General features: G+C 41.8%; 1 protein-coding gene across 1 annotated transcript in view; it reads right to left on the bottom strand.

The window, feature by feature from the left end:
• Positions 1-15,698, bottom strand: part of Bdnf (brain derived neurotrophic factor) — a 32,422-nt gene extending 16,724 nt beyond the window's left edge. Inside the window, 1 exon segment of the mRNA XM_075961681.1 lies at positions 15,322-15,698. Within this exon segment, the coding sequence (XP_075817796.1) occupies positions 15,322-15,639 (318 nt within the window). The 5' untranslated portion in view covers positions 15,640-15,698.
• Positions 15,699-24,700: the final 9,002 nt, after the last annotated feature.

Below are 24,700 nucleotides of genomic sequence, written 5' to 3'. Positions count from 1 at the left end.
ACAAGTATGAAAATAGATACATGGATGCCTGTGTGGATTGGGTGACCACTCTGCCACGCTCCACTTGCCACATTCTCCTAGGCAGTGAGACTGGCAGAATTGCTTTTTTTCTAAAAAAGGCACACTATTGGGTTCATTTTTTCCTGTGGGAAAAAATGAACCCAAGAATCAACCCAGTAAGAATGGCCAGAGTTATGGGAGGATGACCTAGAATACATGCCATTCACAATGTAAAGATGCTATCTGGGTCATAAATCATGCTGCTTTCATATGATTCCCTATTTGCATAATGCAGGAGGCTGCTTGGCAACACCGAAGACAAAGTGTACTGACGGTGCACAGTCATTCTGTGTTTATATTGCGCTCTGTAATTTTAGTTTATCATATAAGATACTAATTATTTCATTATAAACTTTGGGGGAAGCACAGAATCATTGCTCAAAAGAGCATCCCTTGGGTATGAATGCTCTTAGCGAGACTTCTCTGTGCCTGGAGGTGCATAGCTTGAAGTCAGCCCCGGAGATGAGGGTGGGAACAGAAAAGAGAACATTGAAAACCAAGGATACAGAACATCGTGGTGGAAAAAATTTCTTTTCTGTTCCAATAAACATTTGAGCTCTTTAGCGCCTACCTTGCTGGTCAGGTGAATAATGAACGTATTGCCTAACTTTCCATCACAGACAGTTCTGCAAGTGGCAACACGGGCTCATTCTGTATGTGACACTAGAGTCGTCATAAGGCCATGGGCACAGTGAGACATGCTGCCCACTGCGTCATGGTCCCACTGATTTTAGACAATGCTCACTTGGAGGTGTCTCTCCATTCCTCATCTGACAGCAGCAACACCGTAGATAAATCTACGGAGAGACAGATGTTCTCATACACTGTTAGTGGGAGTACAAACTGTTGCATCCTGGTTAGGAAATTTTAGGGAATTGCTATCAAAATAGTAAGTGAATTTTCCTATGACATAGGTGTTCCACTGCCAAGAATAAATGTATAGATAGGTGCACAGGTACAAACATTCATACACACACATGCATGAGTACACATATATGTAACACATATAGCCAACAACTAGAACAAGATGTGTAATAGAAAAAGCCCAGCTTTCAGCTATGGGAAAATAGAAACACAGTCATTACTTAAAGTCAAATCTAGGCAGCTATGAAGAACACGCTCTTTCCTCCATAAGAGGGAATGGAAAGGTCTCTGAAATATAGTGCTAAGTGATTAAAACTAAGGTGCAGAACAGTATGTCACTTTTTTCTGCTGATGGGGGAGGGGATAATGACAGCCATATTTGCTTATATTTCTATAAAGCAAACAATAATTTCAAATCAAATAATTCTATACTAATGCCAATTACAGGTTTTGTGTGGAGGGTAGGTGCAAGTGGAGGTGGACTTTTTGATATAAACTTCGTTTTAATATTATTTTGGTATTTGAAGTATGGAAATAAATTAAGTATAAACTTTAAATTAACCCAAGGCCTAGATGGTCCATGCTGATAATCTCTGTATGTGGGAGGAAGTGGCAGGATGATCAAGAAATCAAGGTTATCCTGAGCTTCACAGTGAGTTCAAGTCCAGCCTAAGCTACATGGAGCTCTGCTTCAAAAAAAATTAACTAACTAACCAATTAACTCACTAAATAAGAAATTTTTTAAAAAATATTTAACCCACAGGCTTCATTTTTTTTTAGAATTTTGCTTTATTGATATAGATTTAATTCAGGCTTCATTTTTTAAGGCTCATATCCACTGCTATGGTGTTGTGGTACCCAAAAATTTAAGTTTTCTATTTCATCTTTTGGTACATTTCCCTGAAAGAAATTAATAGAAGGGCAGAGATGGAGCCTGGGAATTAAAGACACGAATTCTGATCTTTTCTCTTGCATTTCCTATATGCCCCATTAAGTAGCTACTTGACCCATTTTTTTTTTTACCAGCAAATTGAACAAACTCATAGGTGGACAGATTTAAGGACCTGTTCCTCGCCTCTGTGATACACTGAGAACAAGAATACTAACCCTTCTGGATTCAGAGCCTCTTTGAAAAAGAATTGGTATATGGGCAAGGGGTAACTCTACAAACAACTCTTGTGACACACAGAGCAAGAATGAGAGGCAGCCACGGGCAAACAGAGGAGAGGAAGCATTTAAGATGCTGAAATAGTGAATAAGAAAGTGAGCTTCCCAAAGAAAGAATGCAAATACAAACACAAAACAAGAACAAACTGCCATAGAGAGACTTCAAGAGGAAGGTGTGTGGTTATCCTCGGTGTCTCACATTGTGTAAAGTCTAGCAGGGGAACTTGCCAGGCAGCTATAGTAGAAATTCTAAGGACACAGACTTGAACATAAACAAGAGACCTATGTTAAATGTAAGACCCTGTAGGATGCCCTTTCTCTGTGAACAGAGCAGTTGCTAGAGCAAGTGCCCACTTCACTCAAGTGGCTTCCAACTTACTTCCAAAATCATATGGGAACTTCAAACATTTCTGAAAATGTTCCCCAGAGGACCCTTTACCCGAAATTAGAGACTGAATGAAAAACCATTCTTTAAAAAGGCACCTCTCCTCAAAAAAACCCTTCTCATCTCCGTATGTACAGTCATCTGGAAAGCAGACTTACCACTAAACGGATGGTCAAAGCTGCCCCACAATGTTAAACTAATCAAGGAAATATAAGCGTTGCTTTCCTCACCTTCCTGGAGTGAAACATTCCAAGAGGCTGGAAATAAGCACATGCTGGTGCTGTAATCTGGGGTTCACTGGAAGTGCTCTAACTCCATGCCAACATCCAGATGCTGGGACAGAAAACCAGCTCCTTGGAACCCAGTAAAGTAAGTAGAGCCCACCTTTCTATTCTGATTAGTGAGGGCCTCTATGTGAAGCCCCTGGTTCTTGGCTCCAGCAGGGTCTAATCCTGCTTCCAGCTGTGTTTAAGCTGGCTAACTCATACAACATACTTGAGGACCTCCCATTAAGGGAATGAGGGACCTGCACACATCACATAACATGGAAGACAGATTTAGTGGGACCTGTCAGTGATATTAATCAAAGTGATGCTGATGGAAATGTGGCAAGAGCAATCATCCTCAGATAGTTCTCCTCTGAAGCAAGACTTCTTGAGAAACATAGGATGAGGAATTGATTTCCCTAAACATACTTGCAGACCTCAGAACTTACACACCTTTCTCAAGATCAAAGGAAAAATAAGAGGTTAATTGGAGCCAAATTTAATCATTAGACCCAGGAAAGGCACCAGGCATGGGCTACCTTCTATTTCATAAATATTTCTGTGAGATGAAGAAAACAGACTACCCTTAGATGCTCTAAATCATGGCTTCTGACGACAGCATCATCTCCAGAGCTCCTGACATCTAGTCTGACAGAGACACGATACACAATGATTTAATGGTTATACAATTAACCACCATGTTCAAAGATGCAGAAAACAACTCAGACTTGTCATGGACAGGAGTCTTTTTGGTGAGAACAGAATTAAAGGGCTGGTATAATTGTGTGAGGAGAAACTAATAATCAAATTAGACTCAGAGAATTGTAGGAGACTTCTGATCTTGTCTGGTTTTGTCGTTGTAAAGTAAAGCGGATTTGGGCAGCATCCTAGTGAGGAATTTTGCTTCTTTGATGATAATGTATGAAAAGATCTTTTTCTGGAGTCGAGATATGCCAAGAGGCTAGCTCAGTGGTAATGGCAAGTGGCAGTCTAAACTTTGCACATATTAACACATTTAACCCCCCGCTACCCTGTCAAGAGTTTGAAGCACAGAGTAAGCGACTGGCCAGGATCACAGACTTAGTGGATGTTAGATAAACTCCACACCTGGACTCAGGAATATGTACTTTGGTCCTTTGCTCCTCCTTGAAAGTCTCTGATAAGAAATTCCTTCCACGTCAGAACAATATTTAATAGGCCTGCCATTCGGTGTCTCTGAACATCTGGCTATTTGGAAGGCTGCAAATCTCTTCCAGCCACATTCTAATCTAGGTATGTGGGCAATGTAGTAACTGGTTAGTCGCTTTAAATCATAGGCTATTAAGTTTATGTGGCTTCTAGTACAGGAGATGCCAAATGTTTCTGTACAACTGTGCAAATTGCTAAACACAATGCATTCTCAGGCTCAGTCTTAGATTCTAGGACCTCACACCTATTCCTAAAAGTTTGAAGGGCATTTTTGATGGTTACCAGGTTTGGAATTGGCACTTTTTTCTGTTCTATTTTTCTTATACCTCCAAGAGTTCACTCACCTTGACTGTCAGCTTTGTGAAATATGTGCCCCAATCCTATATCCACCCCTTTGTTTTCATTTACAATACTTTCACATTAAAGGGAATTATTAACATGAACGTGAAGACTATAAAGAATGAGGTAGGCTAGATATGTAACCGGATGGGGACATTTACTTAGCATGCCCAAGACTCTGGGTTTAATCTTTAGTAGAAAAAAAAGAAAGATGAAGAAAACTAAATATTATGTCAACTTTGAAATAAATATTAATGCTATTATAGTACATTTTAATGATGAATAAATGCTTAGCTGTTGCTTTTCTTCTGTTATAAACTATGACTTCCAAAGTTTGACAACGGGAAGCTTTGCAGCCTTTTTAAGGAAATCTAACTCTCACGTTACTCTTTGCTGAATACCCTGAACCGGGAGGCAGATGCAACTCTCAACATAAGAAATTGGCACAGAAATATTTTGGGCGACTGACACCTTCACAAGAAACAAGCAATATTTCAACATTACTCTGCTATGGACTTCAATCTGTTAACTTTTATCTGAGAAAAAAAATCACTTACCAATTAAGTTTTGTGGAGTGGAGTATCAAGAGATCTCGAGCAGGGGGTGGTTGAGTTTGAGGGGCAGAGATAGCATGCTGCTTGCCTGTTCTCCAACTAGATCAGAGTTGCATATTTTACACACACACACACACACATACACACATGGGCTCTGTGTATGACTTTACTAAGGAAAAATTGCTGTGTGGTACTCTGTCACGCTTTCTAGGTTTTATAACATGAACCTAGAGGCTAAAAGACACATGTTTGTTTTTCCAGTTTTGTTTCACAGAGAAGATTAAGAAGTAACTTCCACCAGTAGACAATAGGTTTGGTATTACATAGACAGCCAGACCATTTGCTATCTACTAATCATATGCGTACCTCTCCCCCACTTCTTCACAAAAATATTAATGTTAAAACTTGCTTCCTTGCATGTTGGGAAGTTAACTGTTTCTGAGTTGGTGAGGCCATATTATGCTGTACTTACATGGTTATAAAGACATGACCCAGGAGCACAACATACATATTAACACGACAGATATTTGAGCAAAACCACCTCCTGAGTTCAAAATTAAATAAGGCAATGATTTGTTTCTTCATTTGTGCATTATACTTCTATAAGGTGGGCCCAAACTTGCAGTAGCTCCATGAACAGCTCCTGCTTATACTGAACCTGCAAGTATTTAAAACACTCAAGTTTGCCCTTCCTGTCATCTGCTGGTAAGTCAGCCTCCAAGTCCACACCCCTAGCTCCCTATTCTGTCCTGCTGAGTTTTTAAAAATTCAACAAGGACTGGAACAATAGCTCAGTTGTAAAGCACTTGTCTCCAAATTGCAAGGGACAAAGTTCTATCCCTATACACCACACAAAAAGTAAAATATCATTATGTATTTGTAATCCCAGCACCAGGGCAGTGGAGACAAGGAGATATCTGGAGTTCAATGGCTGGCCAGCCTAATGTACTTGGTGGGCTCTAGGTCAAGGAGACACTTGTCTCAAATAACAAGGTAGATGGCATCTCTAAGGAATGACACCCAAAGTTTTCCTCTGGTCTCTATACACACAAACATTGGCACATGCATCCACACACGAACACACATAAACATATAATTCACATGCACACAACAGACACAAGAAATCACAGTATTTCACACTAAATAAACGTAAATGATCCAACTTTTATCTAGCAGCAGAATGCCTGCAATGCCTGTTGGCTTTATGTTTTGATGTGATAACCATATCGTCTGTGCCTTCAGACACATCATCAGCCAACACTCCGTGCCGGGTGTACTTTCCCAGTGTTGCATAAGAGAGAACACCTTGGAACCCTTGGTCTAGGAATGTGGCCTGGGACTCTGCCAAGCATCTCCCTCCAGCATCATGGCTGTAGATTTCTCAACTTTCAGATTCTACGTAATGTAAGAGAAAGTCTGTGTTTAAAAACACATCCGATACATAAGTGCACATGTGAAAACACAGAGAAAGTTGTTTCAACTTGGGCCCAGGTTTAGGTTTTGAAGGCAGAAGAGTCCACAGAAAACGCAATTGCTGAAACAGAAGCTTTGAATCCAAGGCTCAGTGCCAGGTGACAAAAACTTTACTGAATGAGAGTTTGTTTCATGCGTCATGCATCCTTCTCTCTTTCTCTTGGGATGGGGTTGGGAGTAGGGGAAGGTGCTACCTTCCTTCCTTCCTTCCTTCCTTCCTTCCTTCCTTCCTTCCTTCCTTCCTTCCTTCCTTCCTTCCTTCCTTCCTTTCTTATTTATTTATTTTCCCTGAATAAGAATGTTTTCTGATGGCTCCTATGGAGGACACAAAGCACGAAGAGTACAGTTACCTTTTTTGGTTGCCACGCTGTCTGTTCTTTCTTGCCAGACACTGGTACATATTTAATACATACTATATTCAGTGCCTGAAACACACAGGAACCAGCATCTCTGCTCATACCTGAAAACTTAAAGATGTTAAAAAATCCCACCTTTAGTTTGTAGTTTCCATCTCAAACAGCTTTAACATGTCAAATATTCTGACCATAATTTCACGAGTGAAGTAAATCATGCATGGGAAATTTTAGAACTGAGTTAAATAAATGACTTTTATAATAGGTGCTGGGGAAAAATAAATATTATAAAATATTTTCTCCAATTTTTGTCTCCCTGCCTGCCAAACAAACGAACACATTTTTTTTCTAAAACTATATCATTCTTTCATTAACAACATCAACAAACACAGAATCTCAGGCAGCTACTAATAGATTTGTCTTTTCCTTTAGCACCTTTTACCAATGTGCCCCCTTAGACTAACCCTGTTCTGGATGCTGAAGAGAGATCATGCAGAGGTACACTAACCAAACGTATGTTTATGTGACTAGGGAGAAGTCTGAGTCAACTTAAAATTACTGATTCCTGTTTTCATTCCTTTTTAATGCTATTGACTCCTAGGTTGGTGTCATCTTTATCATTTCTTTCTACTTCTTTTATTTTCCTTACTTTTGAGGGTAGGGGTGTGGTGTGAGCAGAGTGGTATATACTGGTGGTGGCGCACGCCTTTAATCCCAGCACTTGGAAAGCAGAGGCAGGCGGATCTCTGTGAGTTCGAGGCCAGCCTGGTCTATAAGAGCTAGTCCAGGACAGGCCCAAAGCTACAGAGAAACCCTGTTTCAAAAAACAAACAAACAAAAATTCATTTACAATCTTACCAAAAGCAATCTATAGATTTAGTGCAAAGCCCACCAAAATTCTTAACAGACCTTGAAAGAACAATACTCAACTTCATATGGAAAAGTAAAAACCCAGAATCGTCAAAACAATCCTGTACAATAAAGGAACTTTTGGAGGAATCATGATCCCTGACTTCAAGCTCTACTACAGAGCTACAGTACTGAAAACAATGTGGCATTGGCATAAGAACAGACAGGAGGACCAATGGAACCAAATCAAAGACCTGGATATCAATCCACACACTTATGAAAACCTGATCTTTGACAAAGAAGAAAAAAAATATAAAATGGGAAAAAGGAAGCATATTTAACAAATGGTGCTGGCATAACTGGATATCAACATGTAGAAGAATGAAAATAGATCCTTATCTATTGCCATGCACAAAACTCAAATCTTTTCAAATGGATCAAAGACCTCAATATAATACCAACCACACTGAAAGTGGGAAGTACACTTGAATGCACTGGCATAGGAGACTACTTCCTAGATATAACCCCAGTAGCAAAGACACTGAGAGAAACAATTAAGAAATGGGACCTCCTGAAACTGAGAAGCTTCTGTAAAGCAAAAGACATGGTCAACAAGACAAAACACCAGCCTACAGAATGAAAAAAGATCTTCACCAAGCCCCCATCAGAGAGAGGTCTAATCTCCAAAATATACAAAGAACTCAAGAAATTGGTCATCTAAAGACCAAATAATCCAATAAAAAATGGGGTACAGACCTAAACAGAGAACTATCTACAGAGGAATCTAAAATGAGTAAAAGACACTTAAGGAAATGTTCAACATCCTTAGCCACCAGAGAAATGCAAATTAAAATCATTCTGAGATTCCATCTTACACCTGTAAGAATGGCCAAGATCAAAAACTCTGATGACAGCTTATGCTAGAGAGGATGTGGGGTAAAGGGAACACTCTTCCATTGCTGGTGGGAGTACAAACTGGTATAGCCCATTTGGAAATCAGTATTTTGATTTCTCAGAAAATAGGATACAACCTACCTCAAGATCCAGCAATACCAATTTTGGGTATATACCCAAGGATGATCAATCATACCACAAGGACATGTACTCAATTATGTTCATAGCAGCATTACTTGTCATATTCAGAACCTGGAAACAACCTAAATGCCCCTTGTCTAAATAATGGATAAAGAAGATTTGATACACAATGGAGTACTATACAGCAGAGAAAAACAATGACATCTTGAAGGTAAATGGATGGATCTAGAAAAAAACATATTCAGTGAGGTAACCCAGACCCAGAAAGACAAATATAATATGTACTTCTCATAAGTGACTTTTAGACATAAAGAAAAGAATAACAGTCTACAATTCACAACCCCGGAGAACCTAGACAACAAAGAGAATCCTAAGATAGACATATATGGATCTAATCTATATGGGAAGTAGAAAAACACAAGGTCTCCTGAGTAAACTGGGAGCGTGGGAATCATGAGGTAGGGTAGGGGGGAAGGGAGAGGAAGGAAGGGAAACGGAGAAAAATATACAGCTAAATAAAATCAATAAAAAAAATCCCACCCTACTTATTACCGTCTATTTTATTATTAAATTTTTTCAAATCATTAAAGTTAGATCAGAGATGAAAGACATTCCTTAACATCTTTCTACTCCATTTATTTGATTCTTTGTATCTCAGAAAGTGGAATGAATTGCCTTTGGCAACAGAGTAAAATCAAAACCTTTGTATTCAGTGGTACAGTACAAACCCTTGAAGATAAATAAATGAGGCAGGGAGAGACTAGCCCTTGATTATTGGCAGCTGATTTTGCACTGACTAGCATATTAAAATTCTTTCTTTTTTTTTCTGTTTTCAAAATGATCTTTTTTTTTATTGAAAAAAAAAATTTCCGCCTCCTCCCAGCCTCCCATTTTTCTCCCCCTCCATCCACTCTTCTCCCCCTCCCCCCAATCCTCTCCCCCTCCCTCTCCAGTCTGAAGAGCAGTCAGGGTTCCCTGCCCTGTGGAAAGTCCAAAGTCCTCCCCCCTCCATCCTGGTCTAGGAAAGTGAGCATCCAAACTGGCTAGGCTCCCACAAAGCCAGAACATGAAGTAGGATCAAAACCCAGTGCCATTGTCCTTGGCTTCTCATCAGGCCTCATTGTCCGCCATATTCAGAGAGTCTGGTTTTATCCCCTGCTTTTTCAGTCACAGTCCAGCTGGCCTTGGTGAGCTCCCGATAGATCAGCCCCACTGTCACAGTGGGTGGGTCCACCCCTTGTGGTATTGGCATAAAAACAGAGAAGTCGACCAATGGAATCATATAGAAGACCGGGATTTTAACCCACAAACCTATGAACACCGCATTTTCGATAAAGGAGCTAAAAGTATACAATGGAAGAAAGAAAGCATCTTCAACAAATGGTGCTGGCACAACTGGATGTCAACCTGTAGAAGAATGAAAATAGACCCATATCTATCACCATGCACAAAACTAAAGTCCAAATGGATCAAAGACCTCAATATCAATCTGAACACACTGAACCCGATAGAAGAGAAAGTGGGAAGTACCCTACAACATATGGGCACAGGCGATCACTTCCTCGGTATAACCCCAGCAGCACAGACATTAAGGGCAACATTGAATAAATGGGACCTACTGAAACTGAGAAGCTTCTGTAAAGCAAAGGACACTGTCACTAAAATTCTTAAGAGAACTTAGTGCATAAGTTTGGAGCTGTGGAGTTCTTTACTTTAAAAGTCACCTGCAAGGACAGATATTACCCCATCTTCTCCCTCACCCCTAGACACACTTCCCAAGCCTGCACAGGGTGGCAAGGAAGGTTAGTCAGGAAAGCCATGGAAAGTTTGTGTGGCAGCAAGCTGACTTCCTGGTGAGGCTGGAGAAATGCTTTAGTAGGCACTATAACTTCAAGGTTGGATGAATTTCTTAAATTAATTTGAAACGTTTTCCTGACTTTCTATCACATATTTACCAAATTTCGTATAGACTAGTTACAATAAAAAAACAGACTGCTGTTTTGTGTGTGTGTGTGTTAAAAACAATCTGAACTGAAGTACAGTGATTTAAAAGGAATCATGTAATTTTTATGTATTTCTTGGTTATATTGAAATTAAAATAGCCTCCTTTCCTGCCCTCCTTTGTCCAAAAATGCAGAGGCATATCAAAACCACAGAAAGTCGTCATAAAATCCCAGTCAAACCAAAGCAACCAAGATGAAAGCACATTTAAGAGCTCTGAGGTTCTGTAAGCTTTCAAAGCCAGGACATTACTACCATGACAACCAATGAAAAGCTCTTTCAAGTGAACCTTTGGGAGAAACTATGTAACATTCGTTACTCTCTGGGCTCTTTGGAAATAAACTTTTACTTTATTATGCCTGCCACTGAAGCTTGTAAAAATATGTTACCCCCTCAGTCAGTCTCCCATTCTATACCCCTCCCCCTCCCTCATCCAAGCAACCCATCCAAGAACTCCAGCCCATCTATAAAGGAAACCTCAGGGCCATGAGCTACTTCACAGCTATCCACTCTATTTGGTCAGATTTGCCTCACGAGCAGTGTTTCTCATAGTTTGTATTTGCACTTGATTATTTATATAAATGAAAGTTGCCATAGTACTTGTGATAAGCTCTCTCTCTGTGTATATATATATGTATATATATATGTATACATATACATACATATATCATATATATACATATTGTTATAAACTATGTATGAAAACATTCCCTTCCCCTAAATAATTTTCAAATGTCAATGCAACTACTGAGTTTCATTATTTTTCATCTGTCAACAATGACTCCATATATTCAATAATTAGGTCTATAACTTTCTGAATTTTTCAGTATCCCTGGGATGGAGTGATGGAAGTCCAGTGATTTCACTGAAATAGAATATTATTTAGGATTAAGTAATCCCATGCCCTACATGGAAATTTGAGGAACTTTAAGAATGCACATCCCTAACTTTAAAAGTCCTAAAGCCTTACTAATGGTACCAAGGGTTAACTTCCTCCTGCTAGTGACAGAAGGGATTCCATTCGCCAACATCATTTATTGCTTAGCATTACTCCAAAGTAGACAGAATAAATGCAGGCATAGTGTAACCGGTATGTCTGCTCATTCACTTCTGACGCCCATCTGTGCATGTCATCCATTCTAATAAAGAAAATTTATCATAATGCAACTTAATGTGATTATCCTTCAAATGGCTTCTGCCTCCATTGAACAACAGCCAGCATTTTTAACTTGGAATTCTGCAAAACTCTCTTCGGAATCCTCTTTAAAATGCAATTCACAGCTTGAGATCACAGAGCCTGCCAGTGGCTGAATGACTGCACTAGGCGGCTGAGAGTCCTTCGATTAGGCAGCAATTTTGCAATTAGTGCTCCGTAACAATTGTGGGAAAACAAGTTGAGACAAGTGAGCAATTACCCTATTAAAGAGATAGACTCACTTTCCCGGGACTAAAAGAGCCCCCTCACACAAACCGAAACCTTCCCCATAAGGAAACAAACACAGGCTGGAAATTATGTTGCAGTCATTAGAATGAAATCAGTACAATATAACTGTTGCAGCAGGAGTCCCTTTCATAAAAGACAGTCAGAGGTTTAGCTCTTGTCCCGTTTCTGGGTTCTGTTTTCATTCAGGAAATCCACGACTGCTCTTTGCTCTACTTGAGGACTAGATTTGTACATCTTAAATTCTTAATGAACTACTTGTGTGTGACCTTTCCTTCCAAGGTGTACATCTTAGATCTCTTGATGCTTAGATAATGTTTATGGAACCCAAACCTGGTGGTGCTACATTTTACAACGTATAGGCATATCGAGTTGAGTGGGAGAAGGATGGGGGAGGGGTTTTGCTGAAGGCTCTAAGGATGAACGTAAAAAAGCATGAAAACAAGCTGGTTGCTATACTATCAGGTGGGCGTGCTCAGCCTGTTCTATGTGCTGAGCTACAATCCAGAGCTATTTAGATTTGGGAGAAACGTGATTATCAATCATTTACATCTTGGCTATTAAAAAGTTGGAACTCTTACAGCATTTTGGGAAGCAGGGAACAGCTTACATTCTAATGTTGCCCCTCCACCCCCTTTAAACAGAAAACCCAAGGACTTGGAGCTAGGATTTTAGAAATTTGCATTTACATTTATTATGATTTCTCCTCCCAGCAAGTCAAAATGAACTAGAAATAACCCAGCTCCTTCTCCCTCTTGGGACCTTTAGGAGATTTAAACAACCAATTTACATAGCACAAACGTGTTCTGCGATGAGGCTGGGCAAATGATCCCTTTCTAGGCACCTCTTGTTTGCAATTAAAAGTCACATGCTTCCAGGGCATCATAAAACAGATTTCCCAGATGCCTTAATTTCTAGATGCATAAAGGTTGGCTATTCTTTCGAATGACCTTAAGTAGCACCCTAAAATAAACACGATGTCTAACTACCAACTTAGCCCTGAATGGGCTGTGTGAGAGATTCTAGAAGTATGTGAAAAATTACTGTTACTCTGCTTTAAAAAAATGTTATGTCTAAGTGTGTCTGCAATGGTAATGCTTCAAGATGTGTACGTCATGCACACCAGCCTTGTTTGTCTGGAAATAATTTCTTTCTTCCTAAATCATTTATAAACAGGAACGTTTTAATTACTTTAAACAGTTCTCTATACAGCATGCGTTCTGTGTCATAGTTTTTACCATTAATATTTACCAATGTGTCCCATCTTACAAAATAACATAGAAGAAAAACAGAAAACAACTTTATGGTTCTGGAATTCCAATAATGGTAACTACCATATTTCAAATTCCAGTAAAGATTACATTTCAACAAGTGTCTGTTTCCTTTTTCTTACCTTCAGAGGTAAACTTGAAAAATATAAAACAAAACAAAAAACTTCAACCTTATGCAAAACCAGGGAACTGCAGTAATTATTTCAAAAACTCCCTAGTGTTATTTCAGCCCCCTGTGCAAAGGATTAAGTCAATTATGTGTAACAGCTTGAAGCGCTCCTGTTCTAACCTTAGATACCTCCGATCTGAAAATCTGTCGCCTGTGGCAAACTTAGAGGGGTCCGGATGCTTATTGAAATCAAACCCGTAAATAAATAAATAAATAATGCAAAAAACAAAAATCAATCGTAAGATCAAAATGGCTTTTGACCTTATAACTAATGTATAAAAAATCGATTTTGGAGAAGAATTAAAAGAGGGATATATTTTCAGTAAGTTGATCCAATTGTTGGGAAGGGGAACTCATTTAACCTTTTTTTACACAATTAGATAGCAATGATTGTTCCTAATTATACATCGCTTTCTTTTGAAATATAACTTCTTGAAGGCTTAACAAACAGGGAGAAATATGCTTCTAGCCAAGAACATCTTACATTCTTGTAACAAAAAAAAGAGTTCATTGCTTTTGTTGACACTTAGAAGTATATTGCGCGATACGGAGAGGACCCTGAAGTAAGATCCAGAAAGTCCCAGCTCATCGTCAAGGGTGGATCATCAAAGTACCCCAGCAACTCAAAGAAAGCAGCGCAACAAGTCAAAATTCCCAACCCGAGCCGCGCATCTCAGGAAGCTGGTTCGAAACACAATTCAACAAGTTTTTCCTCACACCCATACTAAAGATCTGCAAAACTGCCCCGAAGAACCTCCCCACCCCCATCCGACCGCCCCCAGCAGCTGCTCTTGGAAGTGTGGCCGGCAGAGGGCACCCTCTACCTTCCTAGCGCAGCTCTCCTGGCCCTCCTCTCCTCCCTCTTCTGGATCCTCCCTCTTTACCTCTTGCTCTCCCCAGCTCCCCAACCCGTCCCCATACCCTGTTTCCCAGTCCAGGCTCCACCCCCCAACTCACCAACTGTTTTCACTAAAACACCAGCTCACCCCCGGCAGCCTGAGGCTCACCCATCCCCAATCGCCCCCAGAGAGCCCCGGGGCTACAATTCCCCCTTCTTCCTCATCATCAAGCACAAAGCCCCAAGCCCCCATCCTCAGTTATTTCTTATAGGCTTAGCTCACTCATCCATTCCTCTTCCTGTTTCAGCATCCCCAGAAACCAAAACCAGTCGTTTCATCCTCCAAAGACACAAATCTACTCCCCAACGAAAGTCAAAACTTTCACTTCCTCTGGAGGATGCCCTAAGGGAGGCGCGCAAGATGGGCAGAGGGTCGGATGCAGGCTGTCCGGGAGTTCCGCAGATCATTTCAGGCCCTAACGGCAAGAATGGTTCCAAGGCTTTCCAGTTACGTTGGCCTTGGACCAGTAAGTAAGCTAGGGTATTGCTCCCTGGACAGCAGGTGACAGTATACAGCCTGTGTGATGCCCAGGGAAGGAGACGAGGGCAGAGGGCGCAAAGATCCACTCCCGGACCCCACACCGCCGAGGTCCAACTCCGCTTGGAGAGTGCCTCGCTTGTCGTAAGGGATCCCATCCCAGCCCTGACCCGGTGCCCTCCGTCTGAGCCCCCGACAGCTGGCGCCCTACATCGCTCTCACCACCCTTCCTCGTCTGCGGGACGACTTCTGGGATCTCCTGAACGCAGGCTTAGCTCCCATGGCGCAAGACGTCCTATCCCCTTGGCTTTTTCTCTCGCACTGCTGGGATTCCCGGGGTCCCGCTGTCCCTCCGGGCTGTGGGCTCCAAGGAGAACGCTCCTCAGGAGCAACCCCGCCCCTCTGCTGTCACAGGACGAAGGTGAAGCCTGAGTTCTGCAGTCCTACAACTTCTCATTCCCCCAGCCAACTTTCCCGGGCGCACGCGCCGCCGGCTCCCGCGCTTAGCCCCACGCCCCGCAGTCGCCTACCTCGGGGTCCACACAAAGCTCTCGGATCCCCAGCAGCGGAGTCACATCGTTGTCACTCTCTTGGCCCCTGCGCCCTGCCCCGGACCCGGTGCGCTTTCCCGTCCACTCCACCGCAGCAGTGGCAGAGGGAGGAAGCCGGTCTCATCAAAGATTCCCCAGGCGGAGGTGGCGCGTCGCCCCAGGCGGCCTCCTTCTCCAGGCCCGGGAGTTCCCGGCGCGGCGGGGACGGTGCGACTGCCAGCCAGCGGGTGCGCCCTGGCGCGGCGGCAGCGGCGGGCACCCGGAGCTCAGCCAGCGCCAGGCACTGGGGTCAGACATTTAGCTCTTCGGTTGAGCTTCGATTGGTCAGACAGCGCCGCCCCTATCCCCTCCCTGCTCCGCCGCGCCACCGATACCCATTCGGGGCGGCCGCTTAAAGGGGACGCTGCGCCTTTTCCTCGTGGGGGCTTAGCCCCCGAGGGCCCTCGGGGAACTCCTGGCCGCCCTGCACCGGCTTCTCGCCTTTTCTCGGGAGCCCGCCGCTTAACCCCAAAGCCCTGCGTCAGCTCTCTGCGGCCTTCTCAGGGTGCCCTGAGCTAGGAGGGGTGGTCTAACCCCAGTTTCCAGGAACCCTGCTCCTGGCAATGTGCCCCAGAGCAGGAGAAAGCGCGTGTGAATCCCAGGCGCCTAAATCTTTTTCCCGGGTTTACAACTCTCCCCATCTTTCCCATTTCTGCACCCAAGTTCTGTGAGAGAGGGCATGCATTTCCCCCGCCCCAGACACACCTTCCCGCACCTTTCCTCACCACAGAGCTAGGAAAAACGAGCAAACAATGAAATTGCAGAGTTTGCGGGGTTATGGTTTACTCCTCTACCTTAAACACACCAGCTTAACTAGAGTTCGCGCCCTGACCTCTCCGGAGTTTGCCTAATAGAATTCAATCAAGATAATAACAGTATTTTTTATTAATGAATAACCCCGGATAACATTACACCAAGTTACTGCTTCTAGCCGGGAAGCCTAGGCAATGACAGACCTCACTAAAGCCATATGCTTCCCAGCAGAACAAACGGGGGAGGGGGGGAAGAAAGGGAAAGAGAAAGAAAAGAAACCCACCTTTTTCAGTCACTACTTGTCAAAGTAAACATCAAGACAGCTGCTCTGGGGAAGACCGGTCCCCAAGGTCCTAGACTCTTACTATATTTTCCCCCTTCTCTTCGGTTAAAAGGGGGAGGGGGACGAGTCTTTGGTGGCCGGTATGTACTCCTGTTCTGCAGCAAAGAAGTTAAATTATTGATAGTGGAAATTGCATGGCGGAGGTAATACTCGCACGCCTTCAGCGAGAAGCTCCATTTGATCTAGGCAGAGGCTGGGAGATTTCATGCTAGCTCCGGGGGTGGGTGGGGGGAGCGGCCGCGCGAGCAGTCCTCTCCTCGGTGAATGGGAAAGTGGGTGGGAGTCCACGAGAGGGCTCCACGCTGCCTTGACGTGAGCCGTCATATGATACCTCCTCTGCCTCGAAATAGACACTCTAGTGCACGAATTACCAGAATCAGAATTCCGCGCATTTAAAATGATACATCTTTTATTAGAAGAATTCCGTTCCAGGGCATTGCATGCTTTGTAGATGTTTTCACTTCCAGTTCTAGCGAATTCACACACAGACACAAGCCAAACCTTTCATTATCTGGGCAACAACACATCAAAAAAAAAAAATCTCTAAGGAGAGTTTAGGGTGAGGGGTGGGTGGGGTGGAGTGAATTACCCACTAAGCCCCTCCTCCTCTGGAGTGGTGGTCTTTACGCTTTTCTTTTGCCTGTAGTTGAGACAGCAATTACATGACTAGGGGCTGGAGGATTATTTTCATTTAGATGGTTGATAAACTCTGCTCAGCATCTACCTGGAATCCTGCTTTGTTAAACGTTCCTCCTTTAATCTAACCAATGAGTAAAGACTGGGGCAGACCCTAATTTTTAAAAGAAGAAGAAAAAGACCAAGAGGGCATTACTGAGTGAGGAGTACCCACCTCTTGTTAACATAATCACCTGCCTGCATTAAGGTGTGTGTGTGGCGGGGTGGGGGTGGGGTCCTTTTTCTGAGGTTGGCCTTTAGCAATGGCTAAGGCTGGGCCCGAGAATTTGCATTTCAATAAGCTATTCCTTTGCGGACGGTCTCAAGTCATACCACGGAAGACTCATATGTGACTCATTGAAAAGGCAAGAAACTTTGGCACTCCAACTTCTGTGGGCCCTTGTGTGTGAATGTGCATTTTTGTTGAATCTTAATGACTTAATCATTGCTAAGGCAGTGCTGTATGGATGTCGTTAAATGCTTGAGCATTAAATTTGCCAGAGGAGAAGAGTTCCTTTCCCCAGATATCTCGTGGTTATCAAGAATGAGCTAAAGAACAGAATATAATATATTATTGTATACTGAGCTTCATTTAGCCAAGGACTGATAGTTTAATAAAGTGAATTTACTAACATTTGCTATTTGAGAGCTTCCAAAAACTGCTGACAGACACTGTTTCTGTTTTCTAAGTGAAGAACCAGAGACTCAAGATCCCACAATAGTTTAGCCGAGTGCATAGTCATTTACTCAAGTGCACATGTCAGAGATATACTTTAAAGGGCTCAACAACTCCAGCTAGAAATGCCCCCTGCTTCTACTCTCTGCCCTTCAGTAAAGGGAAGTGGTCAGAATTCAAGGTCCTTCAGAGTCCCTTTGCAAACTGTTGGTGTGAATAATCAAGTTATTCAAATATATGCATATTCTTAAGAGTGTCACTCACAGTTGACATTGCACCTCTGTCAATTTGACGGAGCACGTGACCAATAGAAAGGATCCTACAGCACAGATGGTGGAGTTTATTGTGAATTATCTACTGTATATGAAATGTTCAGGAGAAAAAGAGAGCAATAGAGGATATGAATCTGGGTTTGGGCCCCCTACAAGACTTTCTGTATTTTTCCTAGAGTATAGGCTGAAGGCAACTATGATTTCTTCAATTGCCATAACTTAAGTGGCTATGTTAGAATCTTTAAAAACTACGTGTATATCTTTTCAAAAGACTGGAGTAGTCTTAACCCCAACTTTAAAAGGAAAATAACTTTAAGTCAGCTTCAAACTGATGCCTACTTTCCAAATGTACACTAACTAATCAAGAATGAGTTCTGATCCCATGTTTTGAAACCTATTGTGACTTATTTCTTTTCTGAAAAACACCTTGCAAGCATTGTCATTGCCGCTCAGATAGACACTCTCTCTAATTTTCCTTCTGCAGAACTCCCATTGCCCTGCTAGCACTTCGGCTGAGGGGACCATGCACTCATTCTGGGACCGATGGCAAGGCTGATCTTGTCATCCCCCTCTCCCTTGACATTATAGAAATAAATGTTCGTGTCTTCCCTTTCCAGTGGGTGGTGCATTTTTACTGAGAAAAAGACATACGAGTCAGAAATGCAGGAGTATTTTTGGGCAGAAGATCAAGTGCCAATTCAGATAAGCCTGATGAAATAGACTTCTTCTCACTTTTGAGAATTTTCAAATTTCCTGATTTGTGATTATGGCAATAACTGAGCAGTACGAGGCCAGACTGAAGACATTTATCTATTTGCCATAAAAAGTTGCCCTCACTCTGAAGAACAACAAAGCCAAAATGAATCAGGTGCCAGCACTTTGCAGAAAGTTATCAATTCTTTTTTTAAAATTTCTTTCTGGTAAATGTTTAGCTAGTTTTCGGGGCCTAAGGTCAGACTTTGAACAGAAAGCATTCCCTTTATTTTAGGCAATTCTCGTTACTCTGCTCAAGCTGGTTTTGGACTTGGACTCCTGAGTGCCCTGCAGTGTGGGTGTATGCTAAAGCATTAGCATTACTTTCGTATTTTGATCAAAGGCAACGTTTAATAAAATTAAGCACGTGCTTTCATTTTTTTTTTTAAAAAAGATTGGCTTCTAACATAAAGGATTGTTATTGGGAGCAAAAGTTCCTTCTAAGTTTGTGATGCCAACTGCTATTAAAAGGAACAAAAAACTATGAAGAAAAGAAATACCATTGCTTTGGGGCTTAAAAGTTAATTTTGAGAGAGTCCAAGTCTTAAAATTCCTTTGGTTTCTTGCCTAATACTCAATGTTTCAAGTGAGGAAGAAATGTGACTTCCCATCTATTCTTGTCAGGAAATACAAACTAATCCTCATTACCCAAGCGGGAACAGAGGCAATAGCATCAGATTTGATGCTAACATATTTTTCTATTAATAATTTTAATTGGCTGAGGTCAGTTCTGCTATCGCCATAAGCATTTTATGTTTAATTGCATTTACTGAAGTTTCTTGGTTACTCCCATCTTTATTCTTCTTTGAAAAAAATGTCTGGTATCAAATGAAATGACCCCAAACACTGCTGAAAATTAGAGAAAGTAATTAACATAGGGAAATAGCAAGTAAACAGAAAACTTCTCTGATGAGTAGGGTGACAAAGATGTTTTCAAATCCATGCTGCATAATTTCCAAGGTCTAGTTTTGCCTTGAACTGTGTCAGTCACAGTCTTTCCGATCATTGAATAAGGCCTGTTCTGAGATAAATACCTTAAGAGAAAATAGTTTCCTTATTCATTGGGTAGGACTTCTCTGTAAGTGTCTAACAAAGCACAAAGATAACTCTATATCATACTTAGATGTGACCAAATTAGTCAGCAGCTGTTATAGGAATTATGTATCCTGGCAGCTTCAGTATTAAAAGATAAAAGCAAGGGGAATGGAGCAAGGAAGATTACAAAGGCCTAGGTATTGAGTGTTGAAAAGGAGGGTGAAAAATTTGTCTAGTTCAAGAAAGACTCTCTGAACATGGCGAACAATGAGGGCTGATGAGACGCCAAGGACAATGGCACGGGGTTTTGATCCTACTTAATGTGCTGGCTTGGTGGGAGCCTAGCCAGTTTGGATGTTCACCTTCCTAGATATGGACGGAGGGGGGAGGACCTAGGACTTACCACAGGGCAGGGAACCCTGACTGCTCTTTGGACTGGAGAGGGAGGGGGAGAGGAGTGGGGAGAAGGGGAGAGGGGTGGGAGGAGGGGGAGAAGAGCGGGAGGAGGGGGAGAAGAGTGGGAGGAGGGGGAGGGAAATGGGAGGCTGGGAGGAGGTGGAAATTTGTTTTTTTTTCTTTATTATTCTCCTTTTAGAAATAAAAAAAAAGAAAAGGAAAAAAAAAGAAAAACACCATAAAAACCATTATGAAGTTGTTGAGGCTGGTCCCCCAAACATTCAAGAATTGTCTACTTATGAGCCTTCCTCTAAGTTAACAGATCTTCCCTGAGAACACAAAAAGATTAACAATGAAAGAGACATTAATTTACTCACTATAATATGGTTATGAACATAGTCATAAGGGTGCGAAACTGTTGATTTGGGAAATAAAAGCTGGAGTTACTAACCAGGGTGTATGTTGTTTGTGCTGGGAGAAGAGCCATGGAAAGCATGAACAAACTTAAATTACTGGGTTTCAGGACAATGAATCAGATATCCAGAGTATTTTTGAGACACAACTTTTTTTTAATATATGATAGTTTAAGTGGGAGATTTTCTGCTATTAAATGTCACCTTTTTTGTGGATAAAAGAAAAGTCTGAAAACAAAATAATCATGGTGCTTCCCAAAGTCATAGTAAGAATATGTACCAAGAACTTGGGCTATTTTTCCTGTTATTTTAATATGTGTGTCTTTGTTAAGTGAACTTTGTATTGAAAGACCTGGGCAGACTCTTGGTTCTACCTAGGCACGTGGTGGTGGTGGTGGTGGTGGTGGTGGTGGTGGTGGTGGTGGTGGGACTCCACAGCACATTCATGTAGCAAGGCTAAATTTTGGACCTGTCTAGCACATAATATCATCTGGAAGCATCCAGAAGTCACCACTTCATCAATTTCAGCTTCCCATCACTTCATAATTAAACTCATTCAATTGGTTATAACTTGTTGGCCATCAACTAAGTGTTAGCCATTATTCTACATTCTACGTGTTATGACACAAACAGATAAATAAAAAAATGTCTCCATGCTTTAGGAGTTTATAATCTTGGCCATGAGTTACAGTGTTGATGGAGGAAGGTCATTGGCCAAAGGTGAAACCATGCACTGTTTTGCTCAGGCTTATTATCCGGTATAGATCATTTGCATGTCCCACGTATTAGTGATGGCAGCAAACTTCCCTCTGAGGCTGAGGGGTACTTGAGGGCTAGGGAGGGCACACTAGAGTTAACTGGCATTCATGGTGAGCTGTGTTTTCATAAAACAAGCTAAGAAGAATGGAAAGAGTGGTTGAGAAGAAATGGGGCAAATAATATTTACTGAAGGTAAATAATTTTTTGGCAAATGATTAGGTAGCTTTTTTCCTAAAAAGATTCTGTGTTCTTCTCATGTTTGCAGGTGCCTGGGACTGGAATTTAGGCAGTTGTCAACCACCTGTTGTGGGCTCTAGGAAGAAAACCTGGGTCCTCTGCAAGAGCAGTATGTGCTCTTAACTTCAGAGCCATGGCTCTAGCCCCTGGGTAGTTTGTTTGTGTTAAAGATAAGTCTGAAAGTGGTGTGTGCGAGTGTGTTTGTGTATTTATGCGGGTTTACAGGCATATGTATGTGGGTGTGGAGGAGGTCAGATGTCAACCTTGGGTGTTGTTACTCGGGCACCTTTCCTTCCTAAAGTACCACACCCCTTGCTTTTCTGGAGAAAGGGTCTCTCACTGGCCTGGGTTGCTGAGTAGGCTATGGCACCTGGCTAGCAAACTTCAGGGATCTGCCTGTCTGAACCTCTACAAGTCACCTCACCTGGCATTTTAAGTGGGTTCTGAAGGTCAAACTTAGGTCTTCTTAATTTGGAGCAAATACTTTTCAGACTGCACTGTCCCTCAGATCCTGGAATGGCTGTTTTGGGGTGATCTTGTCTTCCTCTCTACTTAACAGGCCTAGCATTATAGAGCAGGGAAGTAGATTAAGTCTCCTTCTCAGGACTTCTGGAATCTAGCTTTGCTAGCACTTGGAAGCTCCTTCTTGTAGCATATTCTCATTGTTGTTACAATTAGTATCTTATTTCACTTCATCCAACCTTACTGCAGATGAAGAACAGCTGCTTATTAACTTCCTGGTGTTGCTAAGTCACCGCTCACACTTTTCTCTTAGCAGATCAAATCTCACAACCTTCTTCGTAAACTCCAGCTTCCAGCCCATTCATCACTTCCCTTTCTCTACCCTGGACCTCCTCCAAGGTCTCCATATTCTTCTGAAAATGTGTAGCCCTGCACTCAACATGTGTGTGAAATTAACCAGGACTCAGGAAACATGGGAATCTTGAGTTATCTGAACACAGCTGTAAGGGGGAAAGCCAAGGGAGAAGAGTCAATCAGATTGACAAATCATCCCTTGCAAGTTAGAGACAGACATGGTTGTTTTAGAAAAGAACAAGTCTTTGTATCAAAGCTGAATTGTTATCCTTAGCATAAACATCTTGCATTTTTTTTTTTAAAGAACCGATCTTGGACAGGATACTCAGTACTCCGACCCCAACCCAGTCACACACAATATTGTTTAGGAGTAAATGATGTTCAGTACTCTACTTAGTAACTCAAGTTGTGGACTGTTAACACTAAATTCGAATACTGTTTTCAAGTTTGTGTTACTACTTTTGTATAATCTCTTAGAAAAATAAGGGCTATGCAATACACTACTTTTGAAGCTTTTATTCCCTGAAAACCATTGCTTTTTCCCCTTCATTTTGTTAACAAATAAAACCTAATTAAAATGAAGTCAATAGGATAAATATAATCACATAAAAATTATACTAACCAGTTTGATACCTAGAATCACACTTTCCTGTCTGTTTCATCCACCATCATGATTTTACAGTCCACAGCAAATGTATAAAGAATCCACTGTCCTTCCTTGCCCAAATTGGGGAAGAATTGGAATAAGTTCTTTCCATAGACTTCAGCATCTTTAATTCCTCATGTGACTTTAGCATCTCTGAAAAGATCACTGACTTGTACTAAGACTTATCAATATGCCTTCAATCAATCATTTTAAACCATGCTGTTTTTGTAAGTTGCTTTCTAGGTAAAAGACGGATGCAATTTGTCAAGAAGACATCCAAGAAGATGCACGACCCCCTTCTCTATGCAGCTACCCTTCTAGAGCTGGTGTTTTTACTTCTGAGTTGGTACAAGACACAAAGGACCCAGATACCATTCCTGGCATTCTCCCAAATGAGATGTCTCTCCAGAGAGATTTCAAGTTTGGAGTAGAGCCCTTAGAGGAAGAACACTGAATTGCACAAGGACAGCCAATAAACATCTTAGTCCCCAGCAGGAACTATAAGCCTGCAATTACGTTTTAGGCTGTGCTTGTCCATTTTCTTCTTCTCCATATCTGTAAACAACATGTAAGTTTTGGAGGTTTGTCATCGACTGTGTGTCTTTGGAGAGGGTGTTCCTCATCCGAGCATCTGCAGCACCACAGCCAGTAACAGATAGAAAAGGCAAACTTATGAAATGGCTTCTAAACACACTAAATCCCAATCTAAACAATTTATAACGTTTCTTACTCAATAACTCTTAGAAGTCAACTCATTTGGAACTGTTCTAAACAAGAAAGGAGTGAGACAGCCTCCATTGGGAAATCAGCAAGAACGTGCAGGTAAGAGCCTCAGACCTCTAGCTGGGCTTGATACTAAGTTTTGGAAAATTCTGTATTGATAGTGTCTGAGACATGAGACCAATTTTAATAGTGAAAATGACATAAAGACATGCAGGTTAGGTTAATAATTAAAAGAGAGCTTCGGCATTAGAAAGTCACAGGTTAGAGCCCAGCATTGCCAGATTGCTCTAAAATGAAAAGGAACAGTCACTTGAAAGTCTTCCATCAGCTAGCAAATATTAAAAATCATCCTAAAGTACTATTTATAGCCACCAATATTGAGAATATTGCCTATTGTAAAGAGGTGTGGTGAAGACTGCTTAAGAAGATACCCTGATTGCCTGGGGTGGTGGCACACCCCTTTAATACCAGCACTGGGGAGGCAAAGACAGGCAGATCTCTGTGAGTTTGAGGCCAGCCTGGTCTTCAGAGCTTGTTTTAGGACAGCCAAGGCTATTGCACAATGAAACAAACCCTGTCTCAAAAAAACAAAACAAACAAACAAACAAAAAACCCGAGAAAAGAAAAGAAAGAAAAAAGAAGAAAAACAAAAAGAACCACATGTCTAAATTAGCATCTGAAATTGAAAGGAAGGCTTTCATGGAGCCAAGTATCTCCCTCCCTCCCTCCCTCCCTCCCTCCCTCCCTCCCTCCCTCCCTCCCTCCTTCCTTTCATTCCTTTCCCTCCCTCCCTCTCACTCTCCCTCCCTCCTCATTTCTTCC

This window comes from Microtus pennsylvanicus, chromosome 2 (assembly GCF_037038515.1).
Source record: "Microtus pennsylvanicus isolate mMicPen1 chromosome 2, mMicPen1.hap1, whole genome shotgun sequence".
Classification (NCBI taxonomy): Eukaryota; Metazoa; Chordata; class Mammalia; order Rodentia; family Cricetidae; genus Microtus; species Microtus pennsylvanicus.
The sequence above is the reverse complement of the archived record's forward strand: the minus strand, read 5'-3'. Positions and strand labels throughout refer to the sequence as shown.